The sequence below is a fragment of the Lissotriton helveticus genome, chromosome 3_1 (assembly GCF_964261635.1).
Source record: "Lissotriton helveticus chromosome 3_1, aLisHel1.1, whole genome shotgun sequence".
Classification (NCBI taxonomy): Eukaryota; Metazoa; Chordata; class Amphibia; order Caudata; family Salamandridae; genus Lissotriton; species Lissotriton helveticus.
In genome coordinates this window covers 1,403,793,809-1,403,817,302 of record NC_136061.1, presented here as the reverse complement: position 1 = coordinate 1,403,817,302, position 23,494 = coordinate 1,403,793,809, and the positions used below count along the sequence as shown (strand labels likewise).

The 23,494-nt window shown below is 44.3% G+C and overlaps 1 protein-coding gene across 3 annotated transcripts in view; it reads right to left on the bottom strand.

The window, feature by feature from the left end:
• The window catches only part of ITGB5 (integrin subunit beta 5), a 780,917-nt gene that overhangs the window by 443,266 nt on the left and 314,157 nt on the right, over positions 1 to 23,494 (bottom strand). For all 3 annotated transcript variants that reach the window (XM_078682057.1, XM_078682058.1, XM_078682059.1), the window contains one exon: positions 10,122 to 10,371. In XM_078682057.1, the coding sequence (XP_078538183.1) occupies positions 10,122 to 10,371 (250 nt within the window). The remainder of the gene's footprint in view (positions 1 to 10,121; positions 10,372 to 23,494) is intronic.

Genomic DNA, 23,494 nt, shown 5'->3' with positions numbered 1-23,494 from the left:
CACCCTGCTGCTGTCAAAAACACCAATGGGGCTTCAGAGGATCCTGAATGGGTTTTTGGGGTTCTGTAACGGAAGGGGCTTGGAAATAAACCCCTCCAAGACAAAATTTATGATCCTCAACCCCAAACCCAAAAGCTGCCCAAATCCCCGCCTAGGAACTACATCCCTGGAAATGGTTCATGTAGTAGAATACCTTGGTATAACCCTCAACCAGAACCTGACATGGCTGCCACATAAAACAAAAGCAACCACAAAATTAGTCCAGAGGGCAGGTGCCATTACAAGAATTGCCAAAAAATCTCCTCTCCGTCCATTGGCACCCGCCATCCACATTTACAAAGCTCAAGCCCGGGGGGTATCACTTATGGGGGTGAGCTCTGGGGACACATCTTGTTAGACACCATACAAGTTGCAGAAAATAACTTTATAAGACAATTAGCTGCACTTCCCCCGAGCACTCCTCTTCTCCCCCGAAGAATGGATTTAGCATTACGACCAATCACGGAGGAATTGGGCCTTAAACCCTTGACCTAATGGAGGCGCTTGTGGAGCAGTCAGGATCTGGTACATTACAGAAATGAACTGCAGGAACTCCTAAGATCAACCTACGCCACCAAAATCCCGTGGATAAAGTACATTAGGGATATGTGTTTGACCCTCGGAGTCCCAGAGCTATGGTCCAAACCGGAAATAGTGTCCGTAAGGATCTCTAGAAAAGAACTTTCAAACTTATTCTATAGCGTTATGCTCCAGAAAACTCTGAATTCTATCCGGGAATGATCCTTAACCGACACATTCATCAAGGTAAAAGACTCATATAGCTCTGAATATGTACTAGATGACATGACACCTGTGTTCGTACGGAAGATCTATATGCAATGGAGGTATGGATCTCTCCCCTTGAGGTCCCTTACTAAATCTTGGGCAGGCCATCTGGACTCAGGGGTCTGTCCAGCCTGCAACTATAAACTGGAAAGTGATCTTCACGTGGTTCTGTTCTGTAGAGCCTACAGCAGAATAAGGAGTGTTTGGCTGGTCCCTTATTTAAAGAACTTGGGCTTCCGAACCTATGCTCCGGCCTACAGAATCCTTAAGACAGACCTATCAGCACCAACAGTGTTCGTAATGGCAAAATTCCTGACGGCAATGTGGCGAATACGTATAAAAATAATCAAGGACACTATAGCTGCATGAACATTTTACCTTTCAACTGCCTTGCACATTAGTCTTCATATAGATTTGCTCTTATTTTAAGTAAAGTGCACCTTAGTAATTAGATTGCATCCATGAGTTGGGAAATTGTTTTAAAAATGTATAGTACATTTTATAATGTTCTTAACCGTAGAAATGATGAAAATCACTTGTACATCTTTTATGATCTTTTACGATCGAAATAAAGATTATTTGAATTGAATAAATGTATTTATTGTTTAACATATTGTTATAGTGTAAATGCTCCAAGTGGTATTTGTGAGCTTTACATGTAACAAAACTAAAAACATTAGAATCCAGTAGAATAGCAAATTGTAACAACTTATAGGTGGGAATGCAGTTTGTAAGAAACTACATATAGTCGGTCACCACTGAACTCTGAACAGAAGTGAGGATAGTGTTGGACTTGAAATCCTTGGTGGTGTCTTACCCCAACCCTTTTGCTGTCATCTCGCCGGTTTTCGGAATTTCCTTTTTGTTGACATTAGGACTTTGTGAACTTTACTGCTGCTAACCAGTGCAAACGTGCTTATGCTATCTATTTAATACATGGTAAGATTGGCCTACACCTGATTGGCACATTTAATTTATTTATAACGTCCGGGAAACATCCTTGACAACGCAACTTTTACCACGCAGTGCTATTACAACACAGGTTTTACAACGAAAACCATTACAACGCATTGCGCTGGGGGGCGCTCTAGGATAGGGAATAGATTTAATTTACTATCCAACACCTACCCTAGTGTCCACGGGGACTGGAGTTGGAATAGTAAATTAAACTATTCACTATGCAGCACCCTAAAGCGCTATGCGTTGTAATGGTATGCGTTGTAAAAACTGCGTTGTAACAGCATGCGTGGTAAAAGCATGCGTTGTAACGTCATACATCCATAGCTTCCTAGTATATGGTACTACAAGTACACAGGGCCTGTAAATTAAATGCTACTAGTCAACCTGCAGCCCTGATTGGGCCACCCATCAAAGTAGCCCTTTAAAACAAGTCCCAGGGCTGTCTCTGAAGCCTGTAGTCCACTTTTAAACTGCCAATTCGACCTGGCAAAGAAAACCTTTTGAAATGAAGAGAAGAAACCGCTGCACTCCAATAGTAAACGTAAAAAAGTAATCAGCTGTACCAAAGTTCAAAATACCTTGGGTGCTGAGAATGATAACCTCCTAGTCCTCGAGGTGCTGGATAGTAAAGAAACTATAAGGGCACAGTCCCGTGCCACAATTGTGGCAATTGCAACAGCATTATAAAAGGGACTACCATTTTACATCCATCTCAAGGGACCCCCATCAAACTAAGGGTCAACGCCACATGTGATTCAACTAATTTGGTATATTTACTGAAATGCCCATGTGGTCTCCCATATGTGGCCAAAACAGAACGGAAAATAAAAACCCGACTGACGGAACATCAAAGTAACATTCGTAATAAGAACATTAAATCTTGCGTAGCAGCACACTATGTTAATCATTGCCACAATCCCAGCCAAATCCGGCTCTTGGATTTGGAAGTTGTGAACAAGCCTGAAGGTCGAGACAACAAAAAATTCTTGCTACAACCCAAATTATACTGGATGCACAAGTTAAACGCCCTACATCCAAACGGGCTTAATGAAAGACTTGAATATAGTTGTTTTCTTTAAAATTTTTAGACTGCTTTCATTCTGTCTGATTGATTCTTGTCTGCCCTGTGTCTCAATAATGTTTTCGGAACGATACGGATTACAATTGTCATCTTTTTGCTTTTGCCACTCTTTTATTTCTTCTTCACAGTTGTCTTTCTTCACTTTTCAATTGTTTTCGCAGTATATCTTTCATTTACTCTGCATTCCTTTTCTGAAATACACTCCTTTTATCATGGCTCACTTTATCTCCGCTCACCGCCTTTTTCTGCTTCCCTTGTTCTTACTTCATACTTCTATTTCTTTTTATACGGCTGTAGTTTGGCTCTTTTTACATTTTTTTCATTTTGACAACATGCCCACACTAGGGGATTGACATTTTTCTATGCGCAGCGTTTGTGCTACATACGCTCTTTAAATTGACTTTTTATATTCCATAGTGTGATTTCTTATTTATCCTTCTTTATTGCATGTATTTGCAGAACGTCATATGTTTTTACAGCTCTATCCTTCGTCTACATCTTCCATTTTTATTCTTTTCACGCTGTCACATTAACTCCCGGCCCTCTTTCTCGTTTCCCGCAGTCCGCTTTCTTTATCTATGCCGCCTCCCGCGGCTCATTTGATTTCCGCGTCTTTCGGGTTCTGCTGCTCGAAGACGCTGACCCTGCTTCTTCACACGCGTTTACCCACTTATTAACATTGAGGTGAGCACTAACCCGTCTTCATTTATTTTATTACACAACGCTGTTACCAGAATCACAGCCATTTCACAAACCGCGCAATTCTCGATGTTTGATCTTCATTGTTTAACAGGCGAGCACTTTCGCCCGATTACATAGCTTGCACTAAGCTGAGTTATCTCCGTTACACAAATCCTCTGCTGTTTACCGGTTACCCGATTCAGCAACTCTTACACCTATTGTACCTATCACTAACTTCTTTTTTAACACGCTATACATCTTAGTTTGCATGTTGATCTAGTTCTTTCCTGCCTGCCACAATGCACTTATTTAAATAGACAGTCTACCATTCTCTGGCTTTGCGGGTCTCAGCCCTGATTTTCTTCCTGTACTTTTCATCATTTTTTAGATATCCGTTGGTTGCACATTCACTCACTATTTTTACTGTGAGCACATATTATACATTTTCCATCACGTCCCTTTTTACTATCCATGATCACTCTTGTATCCATTACATTTGACTGCTGGACAAGTATCTGAGTGGGTCCTTACATGTTTCTTTTCTAGAACATTCCCCCTGAAGAAGAGCCATCCGGCTCGAAATGCATCGGCGACAGTTGCTTTAATGTATGAATAGACCTGAAACAACATTTGAACCATTGGAATATTGTTCATGCATATTCACCATCAAACTCGTTATCATATGATGAAATATGATTGGATTAAATAAAAGAGAACTGAGAATTATAATCTTGTTCTAATGTGGATTACTATGACCTACTTACCCGTAGGCGACTTTTGTGCCACAGGAGTGCTTTAGAACTTATCTTTACACTGTGTAAAGAAAACCTTTTGCCAGGGCTACACCTTCTTAATACATACAAATAACTCATGAGGTAGGCCCTAAACATCCCACAGGTTAAGGTGCACTGCATTAAAAAAGTGGGACATGTGCTTTTAAGCTTTAAAAGTCGTGGTAGTGAAAAACTCCTAAATGTGTTGTTCCCCCCTCTAAGCCCTTCCTCTTTCATAGAATACCATATGGTTAAGTCATTACATATAATAAGTGTGAACGTTTGATTGGGAACAGGTAGAAATTTCATGTTTGGTCCCAAATTATTTATATTTTAAAATCCTCTTTAATTGTAAAGTTGGATATTAAGTCACTGTTCTGAAAATGCCACTTTTAGAGAGATGGCATTTTCTTGCCATAACCAATTGGTGCTTGCTGCCAGTGACAAATGACACTCCTGTCAGCCTTTGTATATTCCTCCCAGACAGTGAGACTATAAGGCATTGGTGTGGGCAGGATAGGCCATCCTGACAGGATGGGTGGGGGTGGAGCTGTTCCCTGCTCCAATTGCACTTCAGGCAAACCGTATTGGAGAACATGCAAAAGAAATCTAACATCAGTCTTTTGTCACCCAAGACTTCTTTGACCCTTGGCAGGGGAAGGCAGGAACCTTCTAGGCTGGCACCGGGTATAAATATTGGACCCACAGAGCAACGTTTCAGTACACTTCCGGATCTGCGGAGGATATCAGAAGGACTGCCTTGGATCCCCAGAGGACTACCTTTCTGCTTGAGGCCTGCATTCTACCTCAGAGGGCTGTCCTGCTTCTTCCAGATGACTGGCCTGTTGCTCAGGAATGCTTTGTACCCCAGCGGACTGCCCTGCAGCTTGATGCTTGCCTTGTTGCTTGAACCCTGGACTGCCAGAGTGACAACAAGGGCTAGTTGTTTGGACTCCTGTGCGAGACACAGGGACATAGCAAGTTCAAGAGATCTTGAACTCTGCACCTGGCCTCTGCTGGAGTGAGTCTTGACCTATCCCCACAAGTGAGTCTTAGACCCTTGGAAATGGTGTTGAAAGTGCTGCCCCTGACTACCCCTAAAAGTTGGGACATAGAAAACTTTTAACTAAAAAGTGGCCAGAGAACTGATGGAAGATCGGGACCAATATACCTGCCTGACGCTCAGACTAAGGTGCATCGCAGGTTGGCTTGGCCCCACAGTAGCTCTCTCTATGTCCTTCTCTGCAGCAGCAAATCCTGTTCAGCACACCTCTCAGTGTAGGCATCTGGCCTCATGGGCTCCAGTCCTGCAGCTTCGTCCTGCTGGAGATTTTCAACTTCCAAAAAAGTGAGAAATACAGAAGGTAGACATCTTTACCACAATCCTATCCAGGGCTCTCCGATATCCATGCCTCCTCCTTGGACACCGCTGGCTGCCTTGCCTCACTGAACTTTACCTTGGCAGGAACTTTTCTTTGAAACTTTTAAGTCTGAAGGTAAGCCAAGACCAGTCCCAAACCATTTTGTGTATCCTACTCGCGCTCCATTACGGTCAGCCTTAACCTTTGACTTTGCCCCGACTAGATACCTGTGGTTAACACTTTGATCTTTTAGGCATTTTTTTCCACTAAAAACTTTAGTTTGCTTGCTTCCGGTCCAGGAAAGACATGGCTTGGCAGTTCGGGCTGGACTGTTCCCATGAGGCACAGGGTCAAGGCTGATTTGCATATGGCCATGTCTGAACTGGGGTGGTGTGGAGTGCAAAAAAACGATGGATTTAGGCCCAGATCTCTGTACTGGGGTGAATGTATGACATTGTTCTGCATTCTGTCCACCAACTGTTGTTTTGCATTTGTCACCCCGAGTGGGATGGGTATGCTCAGACGTGAGTCCCATGCTCTCCACACCACTGGAGTCAAGCTATCCTGGCTGAAGACGGCTGATAGCCAGAAACCGGTCCTAGGATACTTGATTCAGGTCCAGGAAAGACATGGCTTGGCAGTTCGGGCTGGACTGTTCCCATGAGGCACAGGGTCAAGGCTGATTTGCATATGGCCATGTCTGAACTGGGGTGGTGTGGAGTGCAAAAAAGCGATGGATTTAGGCCAGATCTCTGTACTGGGGTGAATGTATGACATTGTTCTGCATTCTGTCCATCAACTGTTGTTTTGCATTTGTCACCCCGAGTGGGATGGGTATGCTCAGACGTGAGTCCCATGCTCTCCACACCACTGGAGTCAAGCTATCCTGGCTGAAGACTGCTGATAGCCAGAAACCGGTCCTAGGATACTTGATTTAGGTCCAGGAAAGACATGGCTTGGCAGTTCGGGCTGGACGGTTCCCATGAGGCACAGGGTCAAGGCTGATTTGCATATGGCCATGTCTGAACTGGGGTGGTGTGGAGTGCAAAAAAACGATGGATTTAGGCCAGATCTCTGTACTGGGGTGAATGTATGACATTGTTCTGCATTCTGTCCATCAACTGTTGTTTTGCATTTGTCACCCCGAGTGGGATGGGTATGCTCAGACGTGAGTCCCATGCTCTCCACACCACTGGAGTCAAGCTATCCTGGCTGAAGACGGCTGATAGCCAGAAACCGGTCCTAGGATGCTTGATTCCGGTCCAGGAAAGACATGGGTAGGCAGTTCGGGCGGGACTGTTCCCATGAGGCACAGGGTCAAGGCTGATTTGCATATGGGCATGTCTGAACTGGGGTGGTGTGGAGTGCAAAAAAACGATGGATTTAGGCCCAGATCTCTGTACTGGGGTGAATGTATGACATTGTTCTGCATTCTGTCCATCAACTGTTGTTTTGCAAAAATCCATACCCATCCTACACACACCGCAGAGCAATATGCTTCAATGTTACTATCAACCATATATACGTGTGGTAGATTTACATCACCCTGAATGTCGATTATATCCGTCTACATCTCGGAACAGTTTCCAAAGGTTTGCCCCAGTACAATCCTCGTCATAATCGTTTTATGTAAATGTATAGCAGGTTTGATGGTAGACCGCCTTCAATGGATAAAAAGAAGAGCCTCCGTGCGGTGTGCTATTGGCTGTCCCTGAGTTTCCAGGCAGGCCAGCCTACAGGTCTCCATAATATTTAATCTGAGGGACAAATATTCCATCTCGCTGGCTCTGTGCAAATTACAAATACAAGTTATCTCCAATTACATGGTCTGACATTTTCAAAGGATGGCCGAGTTTTTCAGGAATTTCTCCCTTCACTCTTTTTTCTCAAAAAATGGAGGCCCTTGAAGCCGTAGTAAAGAAAGTAACAAATTAGAAAATGTACAGCTCACGCCCAGGGATAATTGGTCATTAAGCTGAATAAATCTTTCGTGGTATCTATAGAATATATTTAGTCCCTTAATGCCCACTTTCGTCGTATTAAACCTATATCGGCAGCTATTTAGAATATTTACTGACATGTTCCACCATTGGGTCCATATTTTTGTGAGCATCTCTTTCCTCTGCGGTGGTGCAGAAGTCCATTGCTCTGGTCCATTCGATCACAGCGGGGGAACCCGGACCCATCCATAAACGGGCTATTTCCAATAATTAGGCCAGCGCAACTAGTCTCTTCCCTGCCAAAATTCCAACCCATCCCAACATGATTCCTAGAAATGCCACCGAAGGTGCAACAGTGTGGCTCACCCCAACCATCCCGGCCAACACTGCATAAATTCTACACCAGTATCAATGGGCCACTGAGCATTCCAATACATGTGAATAAAGGTACCAACATCATCCACACGTCATGTGCAGATTCGGTTAGGGCTTCTCACTATCTTGGGAAGGCATGCAGGTGAAAAATAAACTGTGGAAATATTTGAATTCAACAAGGCAGTAGCTTGCCAGTATCACCAATTCCCAGTTGCAAATTTTTGCCTTAGCCCAATCTTCAACATCTAAGATTCCCAGAACCCACTCCAATCTATCCATGAGAGTCTGCGTTGTGTCCGGCATATTAACAGTTAATGTTGTGAATATTCTATAAATGGTTGTTGTCCCCCTTTGTTCCTGCATCAACTTAGACTCCAAAGGGCCGAAGTCCAGGATGTCCTGGAGATGCTTTGTTGAACCCTTAAATTCGTGCCTGATCTGGAGATATCAAAAGAATTGAATTCTACAGCGGTCAAACTCTGACTGTATTTGGCTAAATGTGTTGATGCTTGAGGCCTCCCAAACATTCCCCACTGGGTTAACCCTATGTTGTCACAACTGAAAAATCCATGCAATCGGGAAAACTCTGGCAGCCACTTGCCGTGCCAAAGGTGGGTTTCTTTTCTGATCCGCCCATATCACTTGATATCTCTGAGCACCTGGTGTCAGCATTCAAGAGTAATCCTGGTAACCATGGGCAGCTCTCTGGTTACACTGTAGTCATATAGATGCATCAGCAGAAGCAGCACTCCCGCAACCACAACCTTCAGTTGTAATACAGAGTCTGTCCTGTCTGCAAATGACAAGCTATTATTGGCAATAGTCGGGCGGTTTGATAGTAATGCCTGATGTAAAATCAACCTCCCCATCTTATTGTGGCTGTATGAATTTGTTAAAAGAAAGCTACCCTCTATGTCTTCCCTGACCATATATCGTTCGTAATAATGAACGGCAAAGAAATAAAGAAATCGCCTGAAAGGAAATATGGGTAGTTTTGGAGAAAGTATAAAAGCTGTGGTAGCATGATCATTTTAAATAAGGCACCAAAGCCCATCGTCGAGAGTGGCAATTTACTCCAGGCCTCAAGGTGTGATTTTGACTGGCATATTAGAGAGACCGTATTAAGCTTCCAGCTCCTCATCAGATCCAGTGAAACATGTAGCCTCATGTATTTAAAGTTAGGAGCATTCTTCAAAGGGCCTCTAGCATGAATACCCAAAGTAGCTGGGGAGCTAGTAATTGAGAGGACCACCGTTTTTCCCCAATTAAACTTGAAGCCAGAGTCTCCCCGATAAATCCTGAATATATCAATAATGTGGTGGATTGAGAGGTCGGGCAGCACACATACAGCAGGGCATTGTCTGGGTACACAGCTATGCAGTCCTCATGTTCTGGGTGCCTATGTAGGCCCCACACCTGAGCATCGGTTCGCACCCATTCTGCCAAAAGCTTCATCACTACAGCAAACAAGTGAGGGAACGGGGCAGCTCTGCCTTCTACCCTGCTGTATCGGTAAGGGAGGCAACATCACACCATTTATCCGAACTGCAGGCCTCAGCGCATCATACAGAAGTCTTAGGTATGCCTGGAATAGTGGACCAATATTCATTTCCTAAAGTACTGTGAACAAGGAGGGCTATTCCACCAAGTTTAACGCCTTCTCAAAGTTAATCAAGAGTTCCTCCTGCGACTCAGTGGATCATTGGGCAAAAGCTTGCACCACCCGCAACTATCAAATATAGTCTCTGTATTGAGCATAAATTCAGTTTGGTCCGAATGTACCAAAATTCCAATCGCCCCATCCAGGTAGTTAGCCAACACCTTAGCCAGGATTTTTATTTTATCTGGGACTAAACCGTTTTTAGGTCATAATTAGCTTTTTAACAAAGAAACATTTAGTTTTTGTCATCACATTTACTTTTTCCATGTCTTATTCTTCACTTTACCATAATCCAAACAAGATCGCCTTTAGTTTCATAAATGATTCACCAGTTAGTCTTTTCTTCAAATTACTTGTTTGGTTTTCAATTTGATACTGGCCAACGCATCTTGAGGTGGATCTTAGCCTTTGGCACAATTTCAAGCTTGAATAAGGCATTTAATAGAAATAGACGTAACTACTTACCCAATGCAGGGATTGTTTTGATATCTTGGTGCCGCATATGAGAAAGGGGAGATGTTCTTATCGACAAAAGAGCCAAATCCCAAACGGAAGTTGCTGGTGAGTTTCTTCATTTCCTCAGTGAGTTTGGTACCAAGATTTCGAATGTTGTGCAAGTCATCCTTCATGGAGAGGGAGAGATCCATCAGGTAATAGAGATCTACCGGGTAGTCCTCCACCTGCCGTACCTGAACTTGAAAAGAAGCCGGGGCACCTTTAAAAAAATATAAATATAAATATTACATTTTTATTGAATTTTATTTTCCCAAATCAAAATAATACAGGGCGAGGTTAAATAATGGCTTTTAGAACAGACTTACAATGGACCTATTCGGAAAGGCTAAATCTCAGTCTGATTGTCTGATCCTACACCTGATAGGATCTTTTATGAACTCTTATGGAGACTATGATATAAACTGTACTGCAATAGTAATGTTGTGCCAGCACCAATAAACCACTAAAAGAGAACTTCACAAAATGAAAGAATGCTTTTCGGAGCACGAATAGTTGGAAATGTGTGTTCTTAAACACTTTTTTTCAGGTCTGACACACATAGGCTTTCTTCAGCTTGCGTGGGGCAATTTTTTAAGGTATTGTCAATCACATCTTTAATGAGGGGATGGGGGCTTGTACATATGTTTGCATGCATAGTTTTCCAACTTGCGTAAATGTCATGAGTGTAAATTTTATCCAGTGAGTACTCAAGGAAATGGTAACTATCAAAGTACTAGTTCAGTATCCTGGGATCATTATTGAGTGCCATGAAATCCCATATTTGCGTAAAATATAAGAGAAATCAAAGGGAGGTAAGTTCAAACTTACAGTGCCAGACCTTTGTGAATGGTGGTTCACTACTAGTGAATCGTATGTTGAATTTCCACATTCACAGGGTGTATTTTGATCACATGAAAACTCTAGCAAAACTGATTCCTTGAACCTGGACTCTGAATATATATACAGACGAATTACGGTTGTACTGTACAGCTAAATTCAACGTCAATATATAAACTTATAGTTAATTTAACACTTCGAGTTTTTGTAGTTATTGACAAACTACATGAATGCGTAATAGGAGTTGAAAATCAACGGAATACGTTTTTAAAAGAAACAAACGCACATCTATTTCCTTAATTGCAACTTGATGAAACCAAGGCTACTAAATGTCTTTTTTTATACTGGCAATGGCAATATTTAAAAAAAAAATGTATCTTGGTAGAAACCAAATGCAGAGCTCGCTTTATCTAGGAGGTAAAGTCAAACCGTACTAATAAAGGTAGCGCACATACAAGTGTGTCCACTACAGTGGATGGAAAAGCACCTAATGTTTCCTGCGCTGCTATATGCTTCGACCATGCTGTTTTCCCGTTATTTCTCTCCCTCCACACTTTGAGGTCAGGCAACTACGTGGCAATACTTTTCCCAGGGTTTGGGGTCGGTGCGGGTCACGAGCAGGACAGGCTTTTACTGCGGCCAGCACAGTAAACTAATAGTCTCACAGTGGGGCACATGGCGATGAATTCAGCGCGAGACAAGGAAAGAACTGGGAGGTCTGACAACGAAAAGCGAACACAAAGGAGTCCCACATGCCGGATTTGTTGTTCATGCTAAGCGTGCGGTCAAGCAAAAGCAGAAACGGCCAGAAATTGCCAAAGCAGCCCTCACGCGGCAGGGCAGTTTCAAATCTGTCCACCCATGTCGGAGCGAGAGAAGATTTAAACAGTCAACTCGGCACGTGGAAAGGATGTAACAAGGATAACACAGGTCAATGACGCACACTAAATTAACTGGATAAATAAAAAAAGTTATACTCAAGTTTTTCACTAGTCACAAAAGCTCTTTTATGTATAAAATTCGTTATGGTTATGTCTAGTAAAATGTTCGATCCCCACCGAAGTGGCCTTTTGGCCCAAGGACAGGAGATTTCAGCAGAACGGACGGAGGTAGAATTATCCATCACCTCCACACTGGGCCCACTCCCAAACTGCCATGTATGTCATTCTTCACATATATTTTCCAATACAGTTTGCCAACACGTGTGTGGCCTGTTTCTAGTAGTATATGTTGAAAGTTGTTCAACGCACCGGCCCCAGCTTCAAAAAGTCACCTGTGCTGGGATGGTGGTGCGCCTATAGCTCTACATTGTCCCCTCCTGGCATGCAGCGGCGTCACCCCATTAGGGGGGGTTCAAAACATCACCCGGCCACCTATTGCCCAGGTCTTTTCGCACCACTTTCGACACGAGCTCTTTACCAGGACAGGTAGCATCATCCTCTATTGTTGGGCGCACTGAAGCAGCCCAAACCGGTCTTTCTTTCTCACCGGGAAAAGCAGCACAGTAGTGGTTCCAGGGGCATCAACCGCAGCGCCGATAGCTGACAGCTAACCCCCCACTGGTGTAGTCCCCCCGCCGTCGCTCCAGCCATCTGCGACCGCAGTGCGGGGGACTACAGTTCCCGAGGTGTTTAGCAGCAGGAGCCGCCACCGGCATCTCCCGCCCCGAGGAGGGGGTATAAAGCCCTGCAGTGCCCATGGAGCGGGCGTCTTTCTTTCTCACCGGGAAAAGCAGCACAGTAGTGGTTCCAGGGGCATCAACCGCAGCGCCGACAGCTAACCCCCCACTGATGTAGTCCCCCCGCCGTCGCTCTATCCATCTGCGACCGCAGTGCGGGGGACTACAGTTCCCGAGGTGCTTAGCGGCAGGAGCCGCCACCGGCATCTCCCGCCCCGAGGAGGTGGCATAAAGCCCTGCACTGCTCGCGTCGCGGGACGCGAGCTGGACGCCGGACTAAACCCGGACAAAGGGCGGACAGTCTTAGACAGTCCGAGACAGGACGCGACTGGACTGGGCCAAGACCTCTGCGCGAAAAACTTCGTGAGTCGCACTACTGTCCACCTTGTTATATTTTGAAAACTGTTGCATCATTGTGGATAAATTGAGCTTTATGTTTAATTTGGGACTCTATCTTATTCTTGAGCACTAAATCATTAAGTTACAAGCGGTCTAACATATTAGTATAGGCTGTCATGTCTAAACAAAAGACTCCCACTGTACCTAATAACACCATGGACAATTATCTAGTACAGGTTGTTGCAAAAATCAATAGTGAGAGAAGGTCCTCATTGGGCCTGAGCCTCTCCCCTATTACCACCTTGCCTGAACCTATTCGAGTAGATTCATTGGAACCAGATTCTAGTAATGATGCTTCTGTATTTGACCAGACCAATAATGACATTCTTATACAGAACATATCGGCAACTGCTGTGTCCGAAAAGGTAGCTGAGGATGACCCAGATACAGCAGAGGAAAAATCCCCACCCCCAGTGCCCGTGCCTGCACCTAGAGTCACCAGAGGGTGTAATAAGGGACAACCAAAACGCGGTGGGCTACGTTCGAGCAGAAAAAGACCAACCTCTCCGCCCAAAAAATGTGATATAGACGAAGGAAGGGGGGAGAACGGGGGGAGTACATTCTTGGGAGATGTCCAGCTCAAGAAATTAGTGAGCATGTTTGACTCAAAGATGAAGGGCATCATTAAACCATTGGTAGCAAAAATTGATCAATTAACAGAAGAGGTTCACAGACTAGGGGGGCTCCTAAAGAAGACTATAGAGGAGGTGGGAGATATACCGAATCAAGTGGCATGGTCTGAGCCTTGAAAACAGGTTCTCAGCACTATCCAATCTTAATGAATGTGATTGACTTGGTTGGGGTGAAATCACCGAATGTAATGATTCAATAGCGCTTGACGGTTTCTGTACTACCGCTGATAAGGGCAGTGTGTCTATTGCGCCCCTAGTAAGAAGGAGGGGACTACCTAATTTAAATGAAAGAGGGCTAGATAGGGAAGTCCCTGTACAGCTGACTGTGAGCAACTCGGAGAGTAATATTGGTTTTGGGCTCATAGTCTCTTCTCTCGAACCATTAGACCACCCCCCTGTTAATCTAGACCCCGAAGATGTTTTGGTGTCTGCAAGACAAGACAGGCTGTCACCACCAGGGGATGTATGTCTAACTACAGATAAGACAAGGCTGATCTTCCTTTCTTGGAATCTCGCTGGAATAGCTAATAAACTGACTTCCCCAGAATGGAGCGACTTTATCGACCAACATGATATTATTCTGTTTCAGGAAACATGGTCATTGAGTCCAGTCTATCGGCTTGGGTTTCTTAACTTCTATATCCCAGCTATAAAAAATCCTAAAGGGCGCCCATCTGGAGGCTTGACAATATGGGTACGCCAATCATTACATTTTAAAATCCAGCAAAGGTCCCTGCCATCACATATTGCCAGTCAACATTACGTGGGCTAATGGCCAAGGGGTTGCTATTTTCAACATTTATGCCATGGGGGTTGGGGGGGAATACATCTGAAGTAATATCTGTCCTTGACCAAGAGCTTGAGTTGTTGTCAACCCAGCTATCTATCATAGTAGGGGGTGACATTAACACCACTTTTGAACCTCTAGGACAAGAGGACCAGATTTTGGCCTCAGAGGAGGATAGCAGATGGGGAGTTCCCCAGCTTGAACTGGCTGTGGTCAAGAGATGGTCTGCTGTGGCTATCCAAATTAAGAGTCTATGCCTAGCAAGGGGACAGAGCAGCAAATGGCCGTACCCCATCAGATCGTCAGGGGAGTAACACATTTGATAATGGAAGGTCAACTAGCCGAATAGACTACTTCCTGGTGGATATCAGGGATTGGCATAGGCTGCAAGATATGATTGTAAAAAGTAGAATTGAAAGTGATCACAATCCTCTTTGCATGAATTTTCAAATTAATTTAGGGTTGAGAGAATCAAGTCTTGGGGGTGACAAGGTGACCTTAGATATAGTTTCCTCAAACAATCAGCGCCATGTAAAATGGGGTAGATTGGTAGAAGACCCTGAGAAGATTGAGGATCTTAAGAGAGTAGTGGCCGAGGAAGTAAACAATCTGAAATTACATAGTAATAAACCAAATTTCTCTGAAATTATGGCAGAGGCTCATACTAATTTTTTTACTAGGCTTCAATGGTTCTTCTTGAAAACAATAAAACAAAGCAAGGCTACGAAAAAGTTACCCAAGCTAGGGTGGTATGACCAATCCTGTAGAACGGCCCGCCAGAGTCTTAGTACCGAACTCAGGTCTAGGAATATTACAGGAGTGAGGAAGGCCAGGGATATGTATAGAAAAGCCCCAAAAAAAGCCAAGAAACAGTGGGACGAGGATTATTGGCGTGACTTGAAATATGCTTGTGCCGCTAAAGATCAAAAGCAATTTTGGGCAATTGTTAAGTGGGACAGCAGAATCCCCACAAAATAATGTTGCTAAAAACCTGTGGATAGATTTTTTTAAGCCTCAGTATGCCTGTAACTTAGCTGTAGATTGCTATACCCTACCCCCCATGGTCTTCTACAGCTGCCAAGTATTTACCATAAAAGATGTCAGTATCGCATTAGACTGTGTGACAGGAGGAAGAGCGCCAGGTATGGATGGTATTCCTGCCAATGTGTTTTTAAGTGATCGGGAATCATGGTGTCAGTACTTTACATGGCTAGCTAACTCTGTGGCCCAGGGTGCACCTATACCCATTTCTTGGAATGGTGCAGAAATAATTCCAGTTTTTAAAAAGGGTGACAAATCGCTACCCAGTAACTATAGACCCATCAGTCTGATAGATTCAGCACAAAAACTGATAGGTCGATTAGTGCAGAATAGGCTCCAATCTTGGATAGTTGAAAAAGATATTTTGTCTCCATATCAAGCTGGTTTTCGCCCCCTGACAAGCTCAATTGACCAGGTTTTCTACTTTATAGCCCTCAATTGGAGGAACGTGACCTTGATCAATGGCCCTCTTTATGCTGTATTTGTTGACTTAAAATCAGCTTTTGATTTAGTTCCACGGCCAAAACTCTGGAGTGTGCTTGCTGAAGCTGGCATAAGTCCAGAACTGCTAACACTGCTTGTCCGCTTGCATGAAAACAACTATGCTAGAATCAGGTGGGGGGCACAGGGTGAAGTGACTGATCCTTTCCCTGTGGAACGTGGGGTTAGGCAGGGGTGTGTCTTGGCCCCCACATTGTTTTCCATATACATCAATGGTATTGTGGACTACCTATGAAGGTCCCCCACCGATGCACCAGTACTAGCAGGGGCTCGTGTGCCAGTCCTCATGTTTGCGGACGACACGCTGATAGTATCACGAACTCCTAGTGGGCTTCAGAAGGCAGTTAATGCATTTGGTGAGTTTTGTCAGAACCGCGGTCTATAGTTGAATACTTCTAAGACCAAGTTTATGTGTAGGAACCAACGGAAGACATTCAAAGGCTCAATTACTTTTAACGGTACCCCATTAGAGCAGGTAGAGGCCTTTACATATCTAGGATAATCCCTTCAGGGTAATATGAGATGGAAAAATCACATCAACATGGCAGTTTTAAAATTCCATCAGTTAGCGGGTGTAGTAGCGCTTAAACATAGAGCCTCACTGACTAAACCAATCACCCCTGCTTTAGAAATTTATAATATGAAGGTGAGAAGTGCCTCACTGTACGGATCAGAACTATGGAGATTCTCTCATTTGAAGGACCTGTCATTGGCAGAGAATAGGTTCTTGCGGCGCCTAGTTGGGGCACCACAAAGTACTCCCACTGTTCCTCTGTTGCTTGATCTTGGTAGGAAAAGTATAGAGGACTTAGCTCGCCTATGCCCTCTGTTATATTGGAGGCGGATAATGACAACCCCGGAACTAGCTCATTATGCTGCCGCATTAGCGGATATCATCAATGCTGACCGCTTTCATACCATCTTGTGGCTTAAAGAAATACGGGGTCTATTATCTAAGCTGGATCTAGACCACCTATGGGCTAAAACCAATGCATCATGTTTTCCATCAAAGACTATTTTGAAGAAAATGTATTGGGACATGGTCCGGTCATCTGCTTTTTGTACTGGATCCAACTCCAAATTAACCTGTCGTTTTCTTGATATCAAAACAGTACCATCTTGTGAACCCTACTGGGACATTATCGAAAAACCGCTTGACAGAAAACTGTATTTTCAATTTAGATCCGGAACTCTTACCCTAAACGCATTTACACAAAACTGGTCTGCGAACCGGGATGAGAAATGCCATTATTGCAAAGATCTAACTGAGAATGTTTCTCACTTACTGTTTGTTTGCCCTCTTTATGACTGCCCACGTCGCAAATGGATAAAACCAGTGTGTCTTAATTTAGGAACACGCAGGCACATAGAGGCGCTTAGAATACTGGAAACAGATTGTACACCCTACTTTGCGATCGCTGTTGCAAAATTTTTAGGATGGGCCTGGACTATTCGCACCCACACTTTACAATTATCTGATGCAGCTTAATGAATTATTGTCGCCATGGTTTTTATGTATGATCAATTTTTATAATAATTCTTGATGGAATATTTTATATTCTGTATTGGAAGTGACAGCATAAAGTGTTTAATGTGTGTTTTAAATATATATGAATTTTAGGTTTAGTATTTATTGTGTAGTGATAGGATGTAAATCGCTTTTATGACTTGCTGTCGAATAAAGCTTTTGAAATTTGGATTTGTATAAAATTCGTTATGGTTATGTCTAGTAAAATGTTCGATCCCCACCGAAGTGGCCTTTTGACCCAAGGACAGGAGATTTCAGCAGAACGGACGGAGGTAGAATTATCCATCACCTCCACACTGGGCCCACTCCCAAACTGCCATGTATGTCATTCTTCACATATATTTTCCAATACAGTTTGCCAACACATGTGTGGCCTGTTTCTAGTAGTATATGTTGAAAGTTGTTCAACGCACTGGCCCCAGCTTCAAAAAGTAACCTGTGCTGGGATGGCGGTGCGCTTATAGCTCTACATTGTCCCCTCCTGGCATGCAGCGGTGTCACCCCATTAGGGGGGGGTTCAAAACATCACCCGGCCACCTATTGCCCAGGTCTTTTCGCACCACTTTTGACACGAGCTCTTTACCAGGACAGGTAGCATCATCCTCTATTGTTGGGCGCACTGAAGTAGCCCAAACCGTTTTTTCCGGGTCTCCAGTGGCCGTTATGGCGCCGGCCCGTGAGCCCCCCTTCAGGGGCGGCCTCTGCTATGTCCAGGCGAGGCAGCCATGGTGTACCCTAAAATAGGAAGGAAGGAAGGAAGAAGAAGGCAGTCCAATATTGCCGTCAAGGGATTCCTGGTGAAATTATAAACCATGAACTCACAAGGCTGAGTTGTTTGCAAAAGTCACCCAAACCTTAAAGCAGAGGTCTTCAAATTTTTGTAGGTTGAGCCCCCCCAACTGAATTTATTTAGATGTTGGGCCCCCCACCACCTCACAGAAATTTTTGGAATCTGGTACACTACATAATCGACCGCCATATCCCGGGCCATATCGAGCAAATAATGTTCAACACAATAAGAGTGTTTAGTAAACTGCAGGTTTGTGAGTGGGTGTTGTGAAATGACAGAGGCTTATTACCTTGCTCCAAACACCATTTTCCAATATAAAATGTGCGCAAATTGTTTTTACTGGGATGCTTTGTTTAAACACAACCTAGATTAATAATAACACCACCAACATATATGTGACGGGTGTGCCTGTTTTCGCCAGAGACTGTCAATCTGTGGATGGATTTTTGCTACTGCCATCCCCAGGTTGAGCTCCACATCCAGTTAATACCGCAAGTGCTGAGAACCCAATCTCACGTAAATAGGATGAGCTGAAAGGCAAGAGAATTTTGATACTAGTTTCTCTCAAAGCTGAATACCCTGCAGACATTTTCAACCAATACAGGGACTGTAAGGGAGACAGTGTTGTCAGATTTTTCTAGCACTCCATAACTCAGAGCTGGTACACGAGAAACAATTCTTCTCTAGAAATCATTACCAAACGTTTTAGGCAGCATTATAATGGTATAATTGCCCACCAACCAGTTATGGATCTGAAGACTAAGTTGAAAGTCCACAGAGGGGGCGCTGAACGAACACCTAATTGAGAATTCTTTAGTGGTACGATAAGTTGTTTGCCTGAAGCAGTAGGGACTTGGGACACGTTGGGATTATGTTAAAAAAAAATAGAACTAATAATAAATTAATGATGTCTATTTTACTTCAGAGCAATGTTGTCTGACAACTTTGTGGTGGCAGGGACATGTTAAGGATTTTGGGTGCCCTGTGTAGTAAAGGAAGATGCAGAGTCCACTATATAGTTAAGTTCCTTTATTGTAAGTTCCCTCCAAGATATTAGGTATAGAAGTAAGACCCCACCAGGAGCTAGCTGTTAGCAGCTCAGCCTGAGTTAACCAACTGCCACAGCCAGGTAGAGAGAGACACTGTGAGCCAGAGAGTCACCCAGGCATTCTATTATGTCACAGATGACATAGTACAGTCTATCTAGTGAAGAACATTAGAGAGGACATTTACTAAACCCTGGACCAAAACTATTTTGGGGACCCTGTTCAGTACAGCTTTTAGTTTAAATGATTTACTTTCAGCTCTGCCATACCCTCTTTAGTCAGGCTACTAAGGGTGCACAGGCACTGTGGTCGGAATTCTAAAAGCATTTACATCTAATATTCAGAGATAGTGATGTGTTTTTACTGTTGTAACAAAGCAGCAGCCCACTAATTTTACAGCGAATACTATCTGTGATATCCTCCAATTTCTCATATGTGAGGACCCGCTTGGATCTAAAATTAACTTTTTATGGTTGTTGCATGAAACAAACACATTTCTGCAAATAGTAATAGACTTCCTCACATCAATCATATTAAACAGAAATTTAACAAAACGGTATTTACAAGAATTTGTTTTGGAAGTATTCCAGGCCATCAGAGCAAAAACAGAGCTGTCTCTATCAAGGGGCCACCTGAAAGGCTGGATTGCAGTACATGTAAATGTGCCCTTTTGTAATTTAGGATGAAAACCTTGATGGGGCACGACATTTCGGGTGGGGGCTAACACTCCCAGCCAAGTCTTTCATTTTTTTATATAGCAAAACTCATTGTTTACTCACACTCAGTTCAGTGATCTGCTTGGTACATGTTCTTTGTAGCAGGCACATTAAACCTCTGCACTGTGTGGGTGGCAGGAGTTCCCATGTGAGTGCACGGTGAGCGATGTGACAGTGTGAGAGGAGGGTGAGAGAAGTGAGCGCAGGGAGTGTGAGGTGACCATATGAATTTGGGTGTGGATGTAAGCGCAGAGTGAGATTGCAGATTGAGCAGTGAGGGGAACAGGTGAGTGAAGTTCACATGAATGCAGGTTGAGTAGTGTGCTTGTGTGACAGCAGGGTGAGGTACAGGGTGAACAGCGCAAGCTACATATGATCATATTACACATGGTATGTATTTATATATTTATTAATTGTTTATTGAAGAGCAGTTAGCTTGAAAACCTTTTTTTTTCAAAGTGCAGCTAACAATGGGTGCAGATTGTAACCAGAATGTTTCAGCTTTCTTTAACTTTCATCAATAAATATTTAATAAAACAATAGGCAATCGTGAGGATCAGTGGATTTAGCGGTTTTGCGGCTATGGCGGTGGGCAAAGAGAGATCCCCTCACTTATAGCACTGGAGAGATACTCTAGTGAGGAGGTGAAAAACTCCCATTTACCACTATTGTTATCTGTGGCCATTCAAGGAGATGTTTATTACATAGCTGAGTTTTGCCTCAGAGAATATTTGACAAACCTATACCTGTTCAGATTAATCTCCAGACATTAATATTACTACTTGATATATCATGTAGATACGACCAGTGGGTAGGTTAAGGGCCTGATGCCAACTAGGCTGTGCGTCTGCCAAAGTTTCTTCAGTGATAAATCAACTACAAAAGGCCCAACACACTTTGCCGTGTAGCTTTCCGTTTCTCCTGAATCACAAAAATTCATAGCTCCATGTTCAAACAAAAACAAGCACAGTTAAAAAAAATTAAAGATTAATAAGATTGTTTAAAAAAGAATAAATTACTGCTAGTGTTTATAGTTAAGTACAAACCTTTCAGGAAAGAAAAGTTTACCAAAATAGACAATTCAAAGCAACGTTGTAGTCTACGAAGGGGGATTAAAAACAGGTGTAGAACAAACACTTGAAAGGAATGTTACAGCAGCTTTTGAGTACGCCCCTTGAAGAGCACTCCTATTCTTAATAATAGGCGCATGTGAAACTGTCTTTTTTCAGCAGCAAAGTTATACAAAGTTCTTAATTTTAATCCTTCGCGATATACTTACGATTGGTTGAGTTTGAGTTTGAGTTTTAAAATACTTATAGAGCGCTCATACACCTGCGGTTTCTTGGCGCTAGAACTAACAGGGTCCAGGGCTAAAAGACGGAGAGGGCTGATGGGGATTTAGTCAAAAGACTTAGCGAACAGATGGGTCTTGAGATGTTTACGAAATTGAGGGTAGAGGGTGATGGTGCGGAGTTCTAGGGGGAGGGAGTTCCAGAGAGTAGGGGCAAGGGTGGCAAATTTCGAGCCTCCCCACTTCTTTGTCCGGTAGCGTGGGATGGTGAGGAGGGACTGAGAGGACGAACGAAGTTCCCTGGTGGGTACATAGGGGGTGATCTCTGAGGAGATGAATGCTGGTGCCAGGCCCAATCGGGCCAAAAAGGTGATGGAGGCGAGCTTGAATTGGATCCGGGCTCGCACAGGGAGCCAGTGAAGGGTTTTCAGGAGGGGGGAGGAACGGTGAAATTTAGGAAGATTGAATACCAGGCGGGCCGCCTGGTTTTGTATCTGCTGCAGACGCCGTAAGCTGTATGCAGGGATACCTGCATAAATGGCGTCGCCGTAGTCCAGGCGGGACACCACCATGGCTAAGATGATGAGTTTAAGGGCAGAAAAAGTGAAGAAACGGGACACCCTGCGTATAGTGCGCAATGAAAGAAAAGAGGAAGATACCACAGAGCTAACCTGGGAGTGGAGGGTGAGTTGAGAGTTGAGTTTTATGCCAAGGGTTTTGACAGAGGGAGTGGGTTCGGGAGAGGGACCAAGAGAGGTGGGCCAGAAAAGGGAGGACCAGGGGCTGGATGAACCACCCGTCAACACCAGCTCGGTCTTATCGGGGTTGAGTTTAAGATGGTTGTGGTTCATCCAGTCCCGGATATGGAGCATGACAGTTTGGAAGTTGAGAACAGAAGAGGGAGAAGAGGAGATGTTGAAAACAAGCTGGAGGTCATCCGCATAATTAAATGCGGCGACCTCCATTTGTTGAAGAGAAAAAATAAGAGGGGCGACATAGAGATTAAACAGGAGGGGGGAAAGAGAGGAGCCTTGGGGAACCCCGCACTAAACTTTCCGGACGTCCGCTGTAAAATCACCCAGGCGGACGGCCTGGGTGCGGTCACTCAAGAAGGAGGATAGCCAGACCAGAGCAGTCCCCACGATCCCCGCCGCCCTGACACGGGAAAGCAAGATGGAATGATCCACCGTGTCAAAGGCGGCTGAGAGATCGAGGAGCACTAAGGCCTGGCGCTGGTTGGTATCCATACCCTCCCTGAGGTTGTCTAAGACCGAGAGGACAACGGACTCCGTGGAGTGTGCGGGGCGAAAGCCGGCCTGGCGGGGGGCGAGAGCTCCATGAGTCTCTACAAAGGAGCACAGAGCGCCGGTGACATGGCGCTCGAGCACCTTTGCCAGGAACGGTAGGAGCGAAATGGGGCGGAAATTGGCAGGGACAGAGGGGTCTGCCCCAGGTTTTTTCAGAATCGGCACAATAACCGCGGACTTCAGTGGAGGTGGAACAACACCTTGAGTCAGTGAGCTGTTAAGGAGATGAAGGGGGGGGTCCTGGCAGGTAACAAAGATGTGGCGAAGAATGTGAGCGGGACAAGGGTCAAGTGGAGAGCCAGATTTAACCAGGGGTACTAGGGAGGACAGGGCTTCCCTAGAAATGGGGGGGAGGGTAGTGAGTTGTCCTTTGGGAGGGGGACATTGGGGGTCTACAAAGGAAGGAGAGGGGGGCGGGATGTTAGCTTTAATGGTCGCAATTTTGTTAATGAAGTAATTGTTGAGGGAATGGCAAAGTTCCTCGGAGGGGGCGGGCTTGAGAGATGTCCTGTCCGAGAATGCCAGGTTATGGACAATCGTAAAGATCTCCTTAGGCTGGTTTTCTGCGGCAAGGATTTTGGAGGAGAAGTAGGCGGTTTTGGCCTCCAAGATGTCTTTTTTATACTGGGTAAGGATGTTGGTATACTCCAGTCTTAGGGTGGGGCAATAATTTCTCCTCCAAGCCCGCTCCGCGCGACGTACAGTAAGTTTGGTGGCTTTAAGCTCTACGTTAAACCACCGGTTGGCGTCTTTATCACGCTTAGAGGTAATCCGTTTGAGCGGGGCAACA